Source organism: Salminus brasiliensis, chromosome 20 (assembly GCF_030463535.1).
Source record: "Salminus brasiliensis chromosome 20, fSalBra1.hap2, whole genome shotgun sequence".
NCBI lineage: Eukaryota > Metazoa > Chordata > Actinopteri > Characiformes > Bryconidae > Salminus > Salminus brasiliensis.
The window spans coordinates 11,212,033-11,231,484 of record NC_132897.1 but is presented as its reverse complement, the minus strand read 5'-3'; the positions used below and the strand labels follow the sequence as shown (position 1 = coordinate 11,231,484).

General features: G+C 40.7%; 1 protein-coding gene across 3 annotated transcripts in view; it reads left to right on the top strand.

Annotated features, from left to right (window-relative positions):
* The window catches only part of mamdc2a (MAM domain containing 2a), a 30,683-nt gene extending 12,172 nt beyond the window's left edge, over positions 1–18,511 (top strand). For 2 of the 3 annotated variants that reach the window (XM_072664648.1, XM_072664649.1), the window contains 12 exons: positions 2,488–2,738; positions 3,990–4,074; positions 4,328–4,465; positions 5,892–6,148; positions 8,579–8,672; positions 10,033–10,179; positions 11,265–11,530; positions 12,957–13,053; positions 14,867–15,022; positions 15,384–15,643; positions 15,774–15,858; positions 17,887–18,511. In XM_072664648.1, the coding sequence (XP_072520749.1) occupies positions 2,488–2,738; positions 3,990–4,074; positions 4,328–4,465; positions 5,892–6,148; positions 8,579–8,672; positions 10,033–10,179; positions 11,265–11,530; positions 12,957–13,053; positions 14,867–15,022; positions 15,384–15,643; positions 15,774–15,858; positions 17,887–17,948 (1,898 nt within the window). In that variant the 3' untranslated portion in view covers positions 17,949–18,511. Of the gene's footprint in view, positions 1–2,487; positions 2,739–3,989; positions 4,075–4,327; positions 4,466–5,891; positions 6,149–8,578; positions 8,673–10,032; positions 10,180–11,264; positions 11,531–12,956; positions 13,054–14,866; positions 15,023–15,383; positions 15,644–15,773; positions 15,859–17,886 lie in introns of those variants that run through there. The other variant, XM_072664650.1, reaches the window with a different exon arrangement.
* The last annotated feature ends 941 nt before the right edge of the window (positions 18,512–19,452 follow it).

Here is a 19,452-nt window from a genome sequence, read left to right as displayed (position 1 = left end):
AATTTATAAAGGTGTAAACTAAGTGATGCTGCAGAACTCAAGGGCAATAACTTTCACCCTAGTTCTTGCACATTCACATTTGCTGACAGTGGCACATATCTTTGTTGTCACATACTTTTTATTTACTTTTTATTATTATATATATTATATATATTTTATATTATTATATTACTTTTTTTTTTATAAAGAGGTGCCAGGAAGGGTTCTGTGGCGTGATTACTTGAATGAATTTGTCTTTGCAGAGCCATTTTTTGGTGCCACAGGTAGCGCATAGCTCTGGGTGTCTAGGGTTGTGGGTTTGATCCCCGCTCTGACCCCTGCCTGTGTGCCGTTTGGTGTGTTTCCCTGTGGCAATGCAGGTTACTTCTCTGTAAACTGGTCATGCTAAGTTGCCCCAAGGTGGGAGTGAATGGTTGTGTGTGGTACCCTGTGATGGACTAAGGCCCTGTCCAGGGGTATTTTGGCTTTAAAGTAGAGTGTAAGACCTTCACTTCATTTCATGAACAGTTTCACAACAAGCTGACCAGTGGTCTAGAAGTACTTGGAACATCTAGTTTTCCTTTTTCTACAGAGTTGCTCTTGGATAGATGAGGATTTCTTACAATAGCGACGATATGCTGATACGTGCTTCTCTTTCCACCCAAAGCTGGGACAACTACTTCAGTAAAACACACACACACACACACACACACACACACACACACATGCATACTAGCACCAGAATACTCTAAAGACATGATTCATCCATCAGACCCCAAGTCAGAAGTAGTTAGTGAGTTTTGGCTCACAAAGTGCTGTCTGAAGCTTTGGTATTTGCTCATGGACTAAATAAGAAAGACGCCAAGAGCCAGGCCAAGGTGTATGAGAGGAGCATGTTTTTACAAGAAGACATACAAAGAGTAGAAGAAGTTGAGAAAAAGACAGAAACATAGACTTCATTGGCATCTTGTACGAATCACTCTCACCTTAAGAACATCTGGAGGTATCAGAAAAGGCCATAAAACTAACGACCTCTCTCATGTTTGATGCATTTTGAACATGTGGCAAATTGGACATGTACACGTCAAGCAAAGATTACTTTATTCGGGACGAGTGATATTTCAGTTCTTCGTTCAAATCAAACTGTTTAAATCCAAACGTAGGCTGTTATACGTGATCTAAACAATCTACTTGGATCTGAGTGCTTAGATGAAAAGTTCTATCCATCATGATCCTTTGTTTCCAAAGGTTATATAAACCCCAAATGGGGAAAAGAGCTAATATAGATCACACCTGGTTTTTGACACACTGGCTGGATATGAATATTGGGCCATGTGGACCACCCATCATTTGGTTTACTTTATGTGCAGAAATTAAGCATTTTCATCATCATTATGGCCAATGTACTGTCTCATTGTGTATGACACTGACAGCTTCCGTTGTTTGGGTTATATGATTTTGATTTAGTGAATTGACCCCATTGTTATGAGTAAGAAGTCCTGGGTTGGAGAACAGTGGGAATTGGTCTTGGTGTTAATACTGTTTTCAAGCTGAGTGTAAAGTGGTTGAATAAAAGATATTTATCTACTTGGAAATCCTTCTAACTTGGTGACCTAGCTCTGCACCTGTTTTAAAGAATGTTGGAGACGTTTGGAGACACCTTGGGGATACCTTGTGTAGATTTGATTATATGTAGTTAATGTGGTAAAATTTTACTTGAATTCTGCTCTGTTTTCCATAACAGTGCCATAGACCTGTAATGATAGATGTCATATGCTGTCATAAGTTGTCGTGGCATATGAGGAGTGTTTTTTGAGTTCTCACATTGTTTAGTTAAGTAACTCCTAAATAATTTGACATAACATTAGTAAATGTGCTGCAGCTGAAATTGCTTAAATATTGTGTAAGATGTTTAGACTGTGCTCCTTGCCCTCAACCATTGTCTGTTTGTTTCCATCTCTAGGTTAGAACTTCCCCTATTGCATGCCGTTCCCAGACTTGGAGGCTTTTGGCAATGGAGCACTGAGCCCTTGCTGGGATTTGAACTGGGATGTGATCTCCTCATGCTTGATGAGCAGGCAGTTAGACCGTAGAGCCACTCTAAAGCTGTGAAATTACACTACATAAAAACACAGTTCTGAGTAAATTTACCTTTCATTTATAGTGGCACACCTGTCTAACTGCCTGCTTGTCATGTGACCAAATTCAGATTCAAATTCATTCCATCAACACCACAGCCTACCATGGTCTGTGATGGAATGGGAGAATAGGGGGAAATAATAGAGGATACTATTTTTTGGTGTATTTTGCAACTCTCTGCTTCATCTTCATCTAAGTGTCTTTCTGGGTATGAAGATCAGGTTTTACCAATCTTCCTGATTCAGAGGGTTGTAGATTTTCAGTTTTTTTCAGGTTTTTCATTTATATTTAATCATTTTGAAAAGCTAAACCTTCAACCTCAAAAGAAGGAAATGTGTGTTTATTAATAACTTTATGTTCGTCTTGCAGGTCGCTTTATAACGGCCGACTCCTCATTTATGGGGGAAGCTGACAGGGCCGTTTTTGTGAGCCCTGAGCTTGAGGTCTTTGAGTGGAGCTGCTTGCGCCTGGTCTACCAAATCACGGGGGCAGGCTCCATCCAAGTCCACTTGCGTCCCCACGGTGACAACTTCGACTACATGCTATGGACGGCTGACAAAGCTTCCGACAGCTGGCTCATAGCCAGCGTAGACCTCCGCAACGTTTCCGGAGCCTACCAGGTAGTAGCCGACATGGGGTCAGAGTTTTGTGTTGGTCACCTGTTGTAAGCGTCAGTGTTGTTTGAAATAGGAGTTCTTTGTTAACAGGCCTCAGGGTTCTCAGCTTTTTTTTTAAGTGTTACTGGGGGTTTCAAAGAAGACAGATGGACTGTAAGATGGACTCAGCATAAACGAACCAACTGAAGCTGACTTTATTTAATGTGCTTTATGAATAATGATCGCAAAGCCTGTGAATCCATGCCACTTGTTTTTGCTTCAAGCAAATATGCCACCTAAATGGTCTAACCATATGGCTTATTGCCACAGATGCATATATACATTAAGATATACAGTAGGTATACTGTTGGGTTTTGTATAAGCTACTTCTTGGTTTGGAGTAATCAGAGACAAAAGACAGAAGATGTTTTGGAGCACATTTGGTTCCATAGAGAATCATGTTTGTAGCAGAGATATGTGAGTTTGAAGAACCTTTTTAAATGTAAAACAAATTCTCTTGATGTAAAGTTTCTTGACCAATTCAAAGGTTCTTCACACTCACATGTCTCTATTATAAACATGGTTCTCTATAGAGAGGTTTGAACCTTGACCGTTTAGCCTAGACCCAGATTACATTATCCTATCAGAGAAAAATCTATATTCAGAATGCTGTGTGGTCTGACAGTAGGCTTAATCACTGCCTGGAAACCAACTAAACATACATCATATGGACAATAGTATTGGGACACCTTGTTTTTTCTTAAATTAAAGGTTTTAAAAATAGTTTATCCTGATTTTGTTGGAGTAACTGTCTCCACTGTTAAGGGAAGGCTTTCTACAAGATTAAGGAGCGTTATTAAGCTCAGGATATTAGATGATCACCACCCACCCTCATCCCCAACTTGCCAACTCATCCCAGAAGTATTTGATAGAGCACCATCATTTTAATGAAACACAGTTCTATGCTGGGGGGGGCTTTATACCCCTTGTTGCCGTCTGGTAATGTTATTTACTACTATTGGCTGTGAAAAATCTCAGTTAACGGCACCAGAGGTCAAGGGCAGAAGGCAGAGGGTACAAACAAAGGATTGGAACTAAATCAGGCTTAAAATAGCCAATAACTGATTGAAATATGCCTAGATCAGATCAGCACATTCTTACATACTACTGTGACAGCAGTATTTCAAAGGCTGATATTGGGATAGTCCAACTGGTTAGCAAATGAAATATTGTGCAGCTCAGATACCATTTTTATGTATTTTATTTTTGATTCAGCTTTTATTGGAGGCTCGGCCCAACCAAGGACCAGGAAACAGCATTGCCATCTTTGAAATTCACATCATCCCTGGCTACTGTCTAGGTACATCTTTTAATTTATCGAATTATTTTCTTACAGAATATCTCATTTGCTTCATTGATGATGGAATGTGTCTTTTGGTAATAATTAAGAGCGTACTTGGGTTTGTGTGGTGGAGAAATGATGGTAATGATAAACATGTGTATGCTGAACTTAAATAAGTTCAGTAGAAATAAGTAGTTCCATTACTATAAATGAGTGCAATCAACTTTTACAAGGTTACCTAAAGACAAGCACATGTATCACCCTGTCTTAGAGTGCAACTTTGAGGAGCACCATTTGTGCGGTTACAGTAATCAGTGGAACCCCAATGTGAACTGGTACGTGGGTGGCAGTCTCGCCCGAGACCCTCAGTCCAACCTCCCTGACGACCACACCATGAACAACCAGAGAGGTAAACATTGACAAAACAACAGCTTTATGCTTCATTAGCTGGGCCTGTGACTCAGACCCTCCCAGCATCAGTGTACAGTGTGCTGGTTTGTGTTCACTAAGTGATTAGATTAGATTTGCTGAGTCAGGCTGTCCGTTGTGTAAGAGCTGTATTGCATTAGGATCAAGGTTTGCTCATTCTTTGTTGTTATTGGTCATAATTTTGATGTAATGATATATATATTTTTCTGATTAGAAGCATAGGACATATGTGCTCCATTAGCTTTATTATGAATTGCACAGTGTGCTAGGCAGCTGTTTAGAGGAGCCCATGGCTGATGGTTGTTGGGAAAAGACTTAGAATAACTCTTAGAGGAGTCAGTGTATATATAACGCTTTACCAGTTGCATCTCCTGGTCTTAGCTAACGATAACAGTGAACGGGCCATAGCCCTAACAAGCTAATTTAGATCTGAGACCTTGGTAAAATGATCTGGGAGCTGAAGTCTCTTGGGGTACTGCCTTTGCATTGTGCTTCTTTCCATTTGTCACTTTAAAATTGTACAGAACAAAAATGCTACATGAATCTAGCTTGAACGTATTTTTGAATGCCTTTTGGAGATCATTGGAGATCTTTAGTTCATCATCTGCTCACTTACCTATTCCCTGTAAAAGTGTTTTTCACCAGATTTTTGCATTGCATTCAAAATCTGATCGTTTTCTAGGTTTACAATTGGTCTGCATTTGCTGATTGTAGTGCATTTGTGGTTGCATAATTTTGGGTAACTCATTGTATGTTGCTCCATGAAGACAAAGGTCCATTCTCTGCTCTGCAGCCAAACCAGCATGGTGGTAGCACAATGTGTGTTGTGCTGGTATGAGTGTCTCTTGCAAAGAGGTGTACTGTTCCTGTGGTCGGAAACTGACCACTGATGAAGGTCTAGATGAGGACTAACATCAGTATTGAATTGCCAATATGCAAATTGTACCCATTGCTGACACAGATGTGCAAACACACACACACACAGCTTCCCTGTAGAGAAGCACTGCTGATAGAGTAAGACTCTCTGGAGCAGATAAACATAGGCCCCATGCCTAATGCTAGACGTGGGATTAAGGGGTGTAAGCATTAAGCTGTGGATCAGTGGAACTGTTCTCTGGAACGATGGTGCTCCATCCAGTACTTTTGAGATGAGTTGAAGAGTTGGGAATGAGGTGGGGTAATGATCATCCAACATCCTGACCTCACTAACACTCTTGTCAATGAATGCAATCACATCCTAGTAGTTGTAATGCCCCAAAAAGGTAGTGGAGACAATTACTCCATCAAAAGCAAATACCCTTGATTTTGGAAGTATCTGTTGACCGAAGTCCTCCTGGATTTGCATTACAGAGACATGCAGTGTGTAAACACCTTGTTTTATTTTGTTTTGTTGCATTCTGAGCCAGGTCACTACATGTACGTGGACTCGGTGTATGCTAAAAGGTTCCAGGAAGTGGCTAAGCTCGTGTCACCAATGACTACAGCGTCCATGTCCGGATGCTTGTCCTTCTACTACCAGAGAAACCAAGCAAGAGGCAACTTCTTCTCAGTCTTCACAAGGGACCAGCTGGGACACTACGAAGAGATCTGGAGGCCGGACGTGTACGCCACCCCCACCTGGAAATTAGTCCAGATTGACATAAAGGCACACCATCCTTTAGAGGTCAGTGCAAGAGGTAGTTAATGGTACTCTCAGTTCTGCTGAGTTTATGGAAGTGTCTGAGGAGCTTCACACAGCAGATGATTTAAAACATGAGTGTCAAGACTCACACAAACACAAGCTGCTTTCTTTACATGAAGTACTCATGCTGTGCTTGAGCCCGACAGTCATTAGTGGACGTTATGTTTCGGTGTTACTTAATTTCATTTTCAGATTGACGTTCATGGAGCAGTGAAATCATAATATTCCTGAATGCCACAGCTTCAGCAACTGACCGCCTGCGCAGGAGCATTATGTGTCATTTGAATGAGTGTTCCTCCCTTGGTTCTTTGGTCCTTTTATCAGAATTTTCATAATTAAATCCTGCCACCGCGGGCACTGGAATGTGGGGCAGCAGCAGCGGCTGCTTATTAATCACCCTGTGAGGCTTCAGTTCATGGAAACACAATGTCAGGGAAAGCAAGCAGCTCCTAGTTACACTGTGTTTAGCATTGTTTCTTTCTGTTGCAGAAGCCACAGACAGCTGTAGCTTTCGGTTTGGAGAGTATTTCATCACTTTATGATTGTGAGTCCTTTTGTCTTAGTTTTAGAACCTGGAAAACATAGATATGGTGTAGAGAAGCACTCTAGCACTTACATATGAAGGACATTTGTTAGCAAACAGTAAATCATAATACAAAATACATGATGTGTAGTAGCGTTTGGTATGATGTGCATTATGCTAATGGTCATGCATATCTGTATATTACATATTACTTATGTGTACCAACTTTCAGCACTAAAACCTCAGAACTATACACAAAATAGCAGAAAAAATAGGCAGTAATTATAAATTTACAAATAGCAAACAATGTATAGAAGTCAAACTACATTAATGTCACATCCGTTATATGTCCTAAAACCCTTACTAATTAGTCACCGATATTGCCAATAGGCTGGGATTCACTGAAGCAGCCATATGTGAGCAGTCATTCATGAGCCTTACAAAGCTCCTCAGCATTGGACTGTGGAGCAGTGGAACTGTGTATTCTGGAGTGATGGTGGACCACCCAATGTCTTTGGGATAAGTTGGAATGGCATTTGGGATCAACATCAGTACCTGACCTCAGTAATGATCTTGAGGCCAAAAGCAACCAAATCCTTACAACAATGTTCCAGCATTGAGTGTTAAAAATTCCCAGAAGAGTATAGGCAAAAGAGGGAGGGGCCAAACTCCCTATTAATATCCTTGACATCAGAAAAAAATGTTGGATTGGTCTAAAAATGTCTGGACATATAGTATATATCTCGAGTCACAAATCCCAAATATACTGGATGGCGCAGAACACAGTTCCACTGTTCCACAGCTCAATGCTGAGTGGCTTTATATCCTTCTAGCTCACATCTGGCATTAGGCATGGTGCCAGTAGTTTCATGTTTATCTGCTGCAGAGAGTCCTATTTTATTGGCAGTACTTCTTTACAGGGACCAGACAAGCTGTGTGTGCATTTGCACTTCTGTGTCAGCAATTGGTACAACTTGAAGTAGCTGAGTGCATTCATTACAGTAGAAGGGGTGTCCACATAAATTTGGACATATTGTACATATTTGGTGTATTTACAGGAAGGTAAACCATTAACTGATTCAAGATGTTTTGAAAGATGAGGTAGGAGGGCCCCAACTGTAAACTTTTGGAAGAGAATAGACCAGAATCCAGTGTTTCTGCCAGGCTTGGCATTTAATTAATTAAATATTCAGAGATTTTTAAACTGATTATAAAGACTTATATAATATTGATTTGCAGGTTCTCCTGCAGGAGGTTTAATCGCAGTTGCTGAATTATCCAACAGATTTTGCTTTGCAGGTTAGCCGGTTAGATCAGGCGGATGTTAAAAGGATCACAGCTATTGGTTCGGGATGCAACCAGCTCAGCAGGCCTCACATTTTCAGATTTCCTATGGAACACTGTTGTCAAGCACAGCCTTACATAAGTCAGTGTGTTGGTTTGCAGGAGAAAGTGTTTGTTTTTCATCAGCTCTGTTCTCGTAAACATGCCGGAGAGGGGCAGATTCAGGACGGCTCAGTGGCTGCAGTGTTTGAGTGTGTGCAGCCGCTTCTTTGGGCCCATGTAAATAAAGAGCCTGAGAGTGCCTGAGTGGGGTCCGGATGGTGTTTGGTGTCTATATTTCTCTGTAGCAGATTGTTTTGAAATAGCAACGCTTGAGTGTTTAGCAGGAACAACGTCTCAGGGTGGCTAAAAAAGCATGCAGTTTTCGTTATCTCCTCCAGAACAGTATCTCTGATTCTCGGAGGATAAGTCATAGCTCAGTCCATATTCCATAAACATTTCACATTCAGCTTCGTAACCTACATTTGCGACAGTGAGAAATGTTCACTGATGTTTGTGCTGGACTTCATCAAGTTGAGCACCCTGTGTTTCCTGTGTGTGAGTAGGTGGTGTATGAGGTAGCGTTCAACAGTCCTCGCGGTGGCTTTGTGGCTGTGGATGACATCACCTTCTCTCCCCAGTTCTGCCACACGGAAACAGGTCAGTGCTGTCCTGTTTCATAAGGAGCAGTAACGCGCCTTATGCAACCCTTCCCCATCCAAGATGTCACAGGGCTGCTGTCGGAACGCAGTTTTCCTGTTTAATCTTCTGTGGTCATATTCTCCTGTGGACTGTTGACTGTACAGAAAGTTCAGAGTACATTAAACACCACGGAACAGAAACAACACAAAACGAAAAGTCCGTTTCCATCTAAACACAATAAAGATACACAAAACAGATCAGAAGTAATTAAAGGTAGTGACCGGTACACCTGATCCGGACATTTACGTCCATACATACAGCTTCTCCAGATAATGTCCAGAAAGGTTCTGGGTTACCATGCATGTCTGAAAGGGCTTCAGACTACGTAGTTACTGTGATATTCATTTACACAGTGTATTTTTATGTACACTTACATTAATACGCTGCAATATTTAAAATTATGATTATAGACAAGCATATTCACCATTTGTGTCTGACACAGATGGAATTGGGCCTCACCTTGCAGTGAACCCATCCTTGCAGTGAACACACACATACACACGAGTGATCAAACACACAGTGGCAGTGAGCACACATGCCCGAAACGGTGGGCAGCCACTGCATGTTGTCATACGATATCAGACACCACAGAAGCAGGTCTGTTTGCTGTTAGCAACTTAACCTGGTTTGAGGAATGTGTGAGATGTTTTAGGCATGTAGTTTGTATGATGCTAACAGATGGCTAAACTTCCATTAATTAGCTACATTAGCTTCATAGCTCCAGTGCCAAACTAAGGAAGCAGACTTCAGACACCAAAGATGTCTTGGCTGATCAAGTACATTTGGAATAAGGAAACTTGGCCAAACCATCACTTTAAGACTATTAGCTTTACCACAGTCACAGACAGCCATTAGCTAGGTGTTCCATCTTAGACTTTCCCAGGTTTTATATCTTTTGCTTTTAATTATTGAGCTGATACCAAAGGGAATGTGAATCCATTTAAACTGCCACAGGTAATTAACCCCCAAAGAAAGATCTAATCTCTTGTCAGTGCTAGTGATATGGTGTAGCACTTTGTCTTCCGATAAGTTACTGTTCAGTTTTTGTGTTCTAGGGCCAGTAGTTTTGCCTCTGTTTTTCTGGCATACTCAGAAGGAGTCGAATTGTCTGCACATTGCACTGCATAAACAAAACCTAACCCACATATACAGTATAGCATATATGGAAAACTTCACCATGAGTTTCTTCAGTTCAACAACCCACAGTGAGGCATTCCGCATGCTCAGCACTTTTTGACAAGTCTTACCCCCAAAGAATGTCCCATTCCACTTCGTGGACGTTAACACTGTGTGTTTTCTTTGTACGGCTTGTTCTCAGAGCCCACCTTTGACCCCTCAGTTGCAAACTGTGATTTTGAGGAGAGTCTGTGTCAGTACTACCAGGAGCGAGTTGGGGGGGCCGTCTGGAACAGAGTCTCTGTGAGGCCAAATGTCTACAGGATTGGGGACCACACTACAGGCTCTGGTATGTAATATGGAGGGCGCAACTCTAACTGTCCAACTCACAACCTTGACCCTCACAGACAAAAGATGGGACAGATTCTACACTTGATATACACTACAATTGATATAGCCTATGTTTATATGTGTGTATGAGCGCATTTAGTGCTTAGTAGAGCACCCTGCTGCTGTTATAACCTGCTGCAAATATGATGTATAGTCAGACAATGTTAAAAAAGTCTGGCAATGTTCCTGAGGAATCTTAGCCCATTCCTCATGGGCCTCAATCAAGTTTACTAAAAAATAATGGATTTGGAGCGAAGAAACAAAACAGGAACTTTTCGGGTCTATGGATCAGTGGTATGTCTGGTGGAGGATGAATTAGGCATATGCTGAGAAGAACACCCTGCCTACACTGTAGCTTGGCGGTGGCTTGGTGATGCTCTGGGGTTGATTTGCGTTCTCTGGCACTGGAAATCTGCGGCGTGTGGAGAACAAGGTGGATTCAATAGAGTATCAGGAAATCCTAGGCGAAAATGACATACCGTTTGGGAGGAAGCTGAAGCTTGGGTATCAATGGACCTTCTAACAGGACAGTGATCCAAAGCATACCTCAAAGTCTCCAAGGCTTTGTTTCAGTAGAAGTCCTGGAAGATTCTGGACTGACTGTCACAGTCGCCTGACTCAAGTGAACAGTGACAGAAGCTGGTGTCTGCTAATAAACCTAATATGCAATGGTATTTAATCATTTTGATTGCAACTGTATGTTAATGCCTGTTACAAGCAAATGGCTCTGTGGAGAAAATGCAGTCTGTCTGCATCATACATATTTAATCTCTCTCTAGCCACACTTTATGGAAACTTTATGAACAGTGGAAAGTTTTAAATATCACGCTTCAAATGGACCTCATAGTACATTAATAATATCTGTTCGGATGCTGCACCTAGGAGCAGTAGTTTAGCATGAATTAGGGACACTGAATACTGACTTTTTTGGGTTTCAAGGCAGTAATCCCAGACTAAACAAACATTTCACTGCAACGCCTCTTTAAAATATCCTAATACTGTGGTTAACCACACATGTTTTTCTCACTCTTCCTCCTGGATCAGGGTTCTTCCTCCTGGCTAATACTCGTTTCACTTCACGTCCGGGCTACGTGGGGCGTCTGCATGGACCGTACCTGCCAGGAAACCATAAGTACTGCCTCCGGTTCTACTATGCCCTGCATGGCTTCAGGAAGATTGACAACGCTCTGGCTCTTTATGTCTACGATGAGAAGGATGTAGCTCAGGAGAAGATCTGGACCGTGTCTGAGGGCTTCAGAGATGTGTGGACAGAGGTGGAGGTTACCTATCAGAAACCCATGTCCACTAAGGTAATCAGAGAACATGAGTTTGTGGTTGATGATATTGAGCTGATATTGGGATTACTGATTAGAAATTTAATTGATATTAATGTCTTTTTCTGTATTTTATTGAACAAATTAACTTTTCACACTGTTTATTTTGCATTACTGAGTGCGGCTGTGAAATTAAAGAGGGATTCATGATGACTGATGTCATCTATATGTCAAACATAATAGTAGATTTAAGTGGTTTTTAATGCGATAGAAGGACAGCGTGCAGAATAAACACTGAGAATATCCTTTTTCAGTTTTATAAAGAGTTTTATACACATTGATATCATTTTCAAAATAAGATAAGAAACCGCACATCATTGCTGCATTTTGGGCCAATCATAAGACATTTCCTTAGATGACAAATGACAAAAAGTGCTTGAAGTAAGCCTGAGGATTGAAGATGTTAATGGTGAATAATTCTAGAAGAAGATATCTTAAAAGTGTAGTGAAAGCCTCCTGCTTCAGGACAAGACCAAATATAGACTTAAAGAGTGGGGAATTTATTTTTCTCACAAGGAAAATTAGGGTAGTGGAGCTGCATCTTCTTCTGAGGCTCTTGAGGAGGAAATGTAATAGCTTTGATGAGTTCAATAAATGTGTTTTAACCTAATTATGAACATTTAAATGATTACATTTAAAAAAACATTAGATTTATTTTATAGATTTATAGATTTATTAGATTACAATTATTAAATTACAGTTACATAATTAGGTCTATCCACAGATTTATTTGATGATGTTTCACAGTTGCTTTACAGTTGGAGAGCTTTTCCTTTAATGAAATTCTGCTTCATCAGTCCACAGGACTTGTGTCCAAAATGCACCAGGCTTGTTTAGATGTTTATTTGTAAAGTGGCCTTGTATTTCGTGGTGAGGACACAGGAACAGTTTTCCTCTGACTATTCTTCCCTAAAGGAATATTTGAGCAGGGATTACTGCGCGGTGGAACACTGTCTTCCAGACTTACAACATTCCACTTAGCAGCCGCTTCTTAAATACATTACAAACTGAGGAAACAGCCACCTGAAAATGCTTTGCTTTCTTGTTGTAGCCTTTTCCTTTTTTGTGTTAACCAGTTATTTTATATATAACTGATATATTATATAATTTATTTTAAAATTTGCACACCCCTCTTTTGCCAACAATGACTGTGCCCAAACTTTTGCATGCCCTGTAAACAGAAGTATACTGACAGTTTTCATCGAAATCTATAGTAGATTTTCAGGGTATGCTGCCATGTTTACTCTCAAAATCAATGATAGCATCACCAGTGGGTGTACTTGGCTGTTTGCAAATATTTAAACATGCTTGTGAGGCCCTATGTCAGAGAGTCAGCTGATTGCACTACTGCCCTGCTGGGATGTGTTTTGCTGCACACTTATCTCATGTCATTTGTCTCTAGATAGTGTTTGTCAGCATTTGCAGAAACTTCTGGGACTGTGGGCTAGTAGCTGTTGATGACATCACAGTGACTCTTGGGGACTGCCATGTAACCACAGGTGAGATTCCACAGTAGCTGGACAGCTGTGAACACCCCTAATCACACACATACTCTACAAATTTAATTTGGTATAGCAGTGGCATTTGGCCAGATCAGGCATCAAGGCATAATCCCCTTTATATGCATTAATTCTCTTCATTTTGAAAAAAGCACTTCCAACGGTAACTCTTGTTTAGCATGTCTTTTTGTTATGTTGATGCATAGCCAGACCCCGGCAAACCCCAGAATCTTTGCCCATTCCTCATTGGCAGTGGCCTTCGGTTTACAAATGTTCTGGGGTTTGCTGCAGCAACCACCTTCTTTAAATCCCACCAGAGATTTTCTATGGGGTTCAAATCAGGTGACTGTGATGCCCAAGCTTCAGTTTCCTCACAGAAGGCATGGTGTTTTCTCTCAGGATTTAATCTATCTTGCCCTTCACACACTGCAGCATTCCAGTGCCAGTGGAAGCAAAGCAGCCCCAGTGCATCACTAAGCCACCGCCATTCTCCACTGTAGGCAGTGTGTTGTTTTCTGCATATGCTTCATTCGTCCTCCTAGCAACATGCCGCTGATCAATAGACCTGAAAAGGACCTGAGAAGTTTTGGGATTGCATTCTGTGAAGCGATGAAGCAACACTGGAACCTTTCAGGCCTATGGGTCAGAGGTATGTCTGGAGGAGGAAAAGCGAAGCATATGCTGAAAGAACACCCTGCCTACAGTGAGGCATGATGAAGGCTTGATGATGCTCTGGGGCTGATGGGGCATCGCATTTTGCAGCAGGTCATCACAGCAGCATGGTACTAACAATGCTTATAATAAAGGGGTTAATAATTCTGAGACTGCGGTCGTCATTAAATGTGGCATTTTGTGTTGAATGTGGAGGAAGCACTTGTTCTATTAGTGGTGTTAAGCTATTTAAATTGGTCTTGTTTGATTGGTTTATTGCAAACAGCTGACAGTTTGTAAATTGTGCTATTAAAAACTTAATTTGCAACGATGTTGAATAATTTTGATTGCAGCTGTATTTCACAGTTTTGAATTAGTAAGAATAGGGATAGAAAATGAACGTATGCTCCTTTAAATAAAGAAATGTCAGCACCAGTGTGTTAATATGACATAGAGAGTTCAATGGAAAATGAAGCAGTGAAAACTGCTGATAAAATCTCTATGAGCCTGAGGTTTAACTAGATTTGGCGGCAGTGCTTCTCCATTTGGTGGTATAAATAGATGACAGAGGGCTGTCTGCACTTAGGCGCTGCCTAAGTGGGGAGCACACGTGTCAAATAACTCCTATTGTTTATAGCGCTGTAAAAAGAGTTCTGTTTGTTACTCTGAGTGAGATCTTAAAGATAACATGGTTATAGATGCAACTGCTTTGGTGTGGTGGATTCAAGCAACAGCAACTAAACAGATGTATTGTATAACATATACGGTACAAGCCTCACTAGAGGGATAAAAACAACGTAGTTAGAATGTGTGTGTCTGTCGATCGGCATGCTGTTTGCAGAAAAGATTGTAGGTTAGAAACCAGGCCGAGACCTTGTCAATTTTTAAATAACTGCTGTTTAAAGACTCATACATGCCATGGCGGTGGAAAACATTCGCTTCTGGGCACATAGAAATTAAATGGGCAGTGCCTCTTTACAGCAGGCAGAAATAGACACAGTTTAGCCACTTCATTTTCTGCACTACACGTAAGGAAGGTAAAAATGGAAAAGCCTGTCTGCAGTAACTTCCAAAAAAATTCAAAGTAGGTTACAATGTACAATCCTTTTGTTTACTGAAGAGTCTCGTTTCTAATGATCGAGCCCATATGCTGTGGTTTCAGGGCCGCTGCGACCTCCAACAGGGCACTGCTACTTCGAGACAGGTGACTGTGGTTATACTCAGGAGCAAAGGAGTAAGAAAGGGCGCTGGTTACGCATCAGGGGACACACACCCACTGCTTACACAGGGCCTAAAGGGGACCACACCTTAGGGGTAGGTGAGTCAACAATATACCTGCCTCATGCTTTCTAGTTTCTATGTTAATTAATGAGCATTTATCAAAACCAATGTTGCTAAAGTACTACATGAACTCACTTGCAAATCAACGTCTATCCCAACCTGTTCCTTATTACCAGAGTTACCAAATATCATTTGTATTTTAGAGAAGAAAACAAATATTATATACCAAAAAAATTTTTTTTGCTATTTTAAAAGCATGTATGTATGTATTTATTTATTTTAAATAATGTGTGAATAATGTAGATCTTAGTTGATTTATATGTAAAAATTTGAGTAGTTCACCCAGTTGACAACATCTCTCCTTAATCTTTCTTACACCATCTCCTGCTGTCTCTAAGGGTACTTCATGTACATTGAGGCATCTCACATGCTGCCTGGTCAGTCGGCGCGGCTGCTTTCCCCAGAGCTCCGTGGGTCTATTGGGCCACAGTGCCTGACCTTCTTCTATCACATGTACGGTTCGGGAACTGGTACCCTGAGCGTCCTGCTTCGACGTGGCGACAGCCTTAAGGAGAGGCTGCTCTGGAGCAGACGAGGAGAACAGAGCATCTCCTGGATGAAGGCCACGGTGGATTATGACTGTTCCACCAGGCACAAGGTGAGAGAGTGGTGACACATTAAGTGATCAAAGAAAGAAGGAGTGGAAGCAGAGAGGAACAAGTAGTGCTGTTTGCTGTGTTGAGCACTAGTTGTTTAAGGTGTCTCTTTTTCTTTGTTTTTTTCGGCAGATTATATTTGAAGCCACCCGGGGCTCTTCGATAAGAAGTGATATCGCTATTGACGACATTGTGTTCAAAAAGGGACCATGCAAAGGTGCGTATGACCGTTGCAAGTCAGTGGAATGTGGGAAGTTCATTTACAGTAAATTACACTTTTGTAAAAGAAAAATCATTTAATTATATCTGCCCAAAATGTAACACACCCCTCTAGGCTGAAGATTAACTTCTAGCATACAAAAGTCGCTTAGTTTGTCAAGTATAGTTATAGTAGTCTTAACTGCAAGCTGATGTGGCTACAGCCTCAAGGCTCTCAAGGTTGCTAAAAACTTATGATTACTTCTCCACAATGAAGATGTTGGGTGGAACCCCCATGGGTGGAACCCATCTACTTTTAAACAGCAAACAGAGGTGACAAAAATGAACAATTACAGGTGAAGACACATTTTACAACATGGTCAATGATGCGCAATGTTATTAGTGGTAGAAGTAGAAGGAAACTCAACCCTAAGGTTTTTTGAAGACTACCTAGCCATCAGATTGAATCCTAAGTGGAACTTACTGTTAGTGTTGCATTGACTGGCAGTCTGGGTTTTGATACAACCCCCCCCCCCCCCCAATCTAACAGAAAATAACCCTTCTGTACTTTCTAGTTTTTCAGCATACTGATTGTGTGTCAGTTATGGTAAAACTGGTTAATAGGCCTACATTTACAAAAATCATAAAACTAAACTCACTATATTACAAATAATTAGAATCCATTCTCAAGATGTGTTTGCATAGTCCTGGATATACACAGCACCCACTGCATCCATTGAAGCTCCGCTGCAGAGCGTAGGGTTTAAAAGTTTGAAAACACCTGGCAGATTAAAGTCAGGTCAATTACAATTAAAAGGCAACCTTTATTTAGAGCCTCTTTGATTTTCCTCTATTTTAAGGCCACTGAAGTAAGTTCTCATTCAACATTGTCATTTTAAGTTGACCTGATGTTTCATTTTTAACAGCGTAGGCTAGGGGTGCACCAAAGGGGAATAATAAAAAAACACTAACCAAACACTTTTGCCCCAGCTCTGTTAGTTCAATTGAATCTGAATTAATCCCACACTAGGTCACTGTGTGTGCCTCCAGATTCACAACCTCAAACAGGAAGTGAGGTTATTTATGTCTTATGTCTTTCCACAGCTGATACAATAACCTCTTTTACTTGAGTGTAGTGCAGCGTCCTGTGTGTGTTGCATTAGGTGGCTGCACAGCTGCTACACTCTAGCAGTTGTGGCAGCAGAGGTGGGATTTCCTGCACACAGTCATAGTTCAGCTCAGAGAGCTTGAGTTTGAGGTCAGTAAAGTTGGAATAACTAGGTAGGTCAAGTGGTGGGTTCAGTTTTGTTTAAGAATCAAGAATTGCTCTCAACACACCATAATGACTGCATCAGCAAGTATTCTGATGTGACCACATCTGGTGGAATTTATAGTACTGGGAAAGGGTTTGTTAGCTCAAAACAATAGTGGAACCCTATTTGGTGCTGCATAGTATTATTCTAATAAATGAAATAATGAACCATCTTCAAGAGGGTTTCCTTTTATCTGAAGGACTGTTTAACCAGTGCATTTAAATGGTTCTTTGAGTTGTCATGGATCCATATAGATCCCTTTTTAAGGGTGTAGTTACCATGGAAAACAGACAGGGAGAAACACATGCATCTTGGTATTAGTACTGCAGGTCTCTCTAATTTAAAAGAATACGGTTATATTGGTGCCACTGTGTTGACTTTTAACTTATATTGTCCAAAACATTAGGCAGGTATTGTGGGGTTTTTTTCTGGTATGCAGTGGTCACAACTTACCAAAACTGGTCCAAAGAAAGACAACCAGTGAACCAGCAGCAGGATCATTGAGGCCTAAAGAGTCAATGCTGGCTGTGTCTTGTGGAGTTCATACCTCTAGGGGGCAGAGCTGTTATGGCACCCTTTGGGGACCTTCAAACATTAGGCAGGTGGTTTAATGTTATGGCTGATTGGTATGTTTACTGTATGAATAGGGAGGTTCAGTCATGTTTAAGAACTAAGACGAGAGTTCTTACAGAAGAGCTAATGTGTCTCACCTCTCTCTGTCTCTCCTGCCATAGATCCTGGAGACAGCATCTCATACTCTGGCTTCTCTGAAAACTTCAATGAGATTGAGTACTGAGCAAGGCACTGGAATATTGATGTGTGTTTGTGTCTGTGTGTGTACAGGGAGAGGGTTTGTGTTAAGGAGTATGAAAAAAGCATTTTTTTTACTATGCATGACAAAGCTAAGAGATACACATTTCATTGTTCCTCTCCGATGGGAGATAAACGATGACTAGCTGAAAACATAGCCACGGTCTTGTTTTCTGTGTCTTGCTTAACGGTTACCAAAAATTCAACATGCTTTTCAGTTTCAGTGATTTTTCTGTGTTGACGTTACCCAGCCTTCTGCCTTTATCAGTCCCAATTGTGATTGCTAAAGGTGTGATTGTTGCTGAGGTGAAAGTTATGCTATGTTTGCTATGTTATAAAATCACAAGTACAATTATTTGATATGGACACATTGTATTTATGCAGAACAAAATGAATTGTCTGTTTTGTTTTTTTTTGTATGGTCAGTGATCACATCGGGTAATGACTTACAAGTCAGTTTGGAAATTTTATACCAAAGGTATTTTTCTCTGATTATTTTTTATAGATTTACATGAAAATGAGAAATAAACACTGACTTAAAGCCATCAAGACTACTTTGAAATGCAGTGGTTCATAAACAGTACTGTGCAAAAGTTGTGGGCACCTGTGAAAATGTGGTGTAATCCCTACCTGACTGTATGGACGCCATGCATAACACTAATTAGTAAGCAAGTAAAAGGACTTCACTGAAAAAAACAAAAACAAATACAGCCTTAAAAAATGTCAAGTCAAGTCAAATTTATTTGTATAGCTCTTTACAACTGTTGTCGTCACAAAGCAGCTTTACATAATTAGTAATTAGTAAAAGACAGTAAAAAAAGAAATAACGTAAGAAGACATGAAGGATCCAAGACCCCCAGTGAACAAGCCAATGGCGACAGTGGCAAGGAAAGACTCCCTCAGAGCCGGAGAAAGAAACCTTGGGAGGAACCAAGACTTACAAGGGGGACCCGACCCACCCTCCTCTGGTCAGAACTATTTATAAATTATTGATAAAAGTTACCAAACCATCTATACTGTTGTACTGCTCTGATCATAATCATAATATAGTAATCATGGTGTAAATATGTGTGAACTATACAACCAAAAATAGAAGTAAAAGTGTTTTAGAATACGTTCAAACAACATTAATACAGAAAGTCGTGGTTTTACTTCACTGTATTCATCAAACATCTCCAAAGCTCTCCTCATGAGAGTCCAACACCTGGTTTAATAAATAATTATAACATTATTATGTTAAATCAGGGGAACTGGTGATGGAACCCAGCTTTACTCTTCAAACTGGCTCACAGGATCTCAACTACCTTCTTCAAAATGATAAATTCTTATTACTTTGTACTGTATTTCTGTTTGCCTGCATCTGTTCAGGTTTAAATGACGTGCTTTAGTGCCCAGAACTGTTGTACAGTATTGCAGGTTTCATTTGTGCTGACTGGTGATGATGTCACCCAATAATTTAGTACACAGGACATGGACCCACACGCACACGT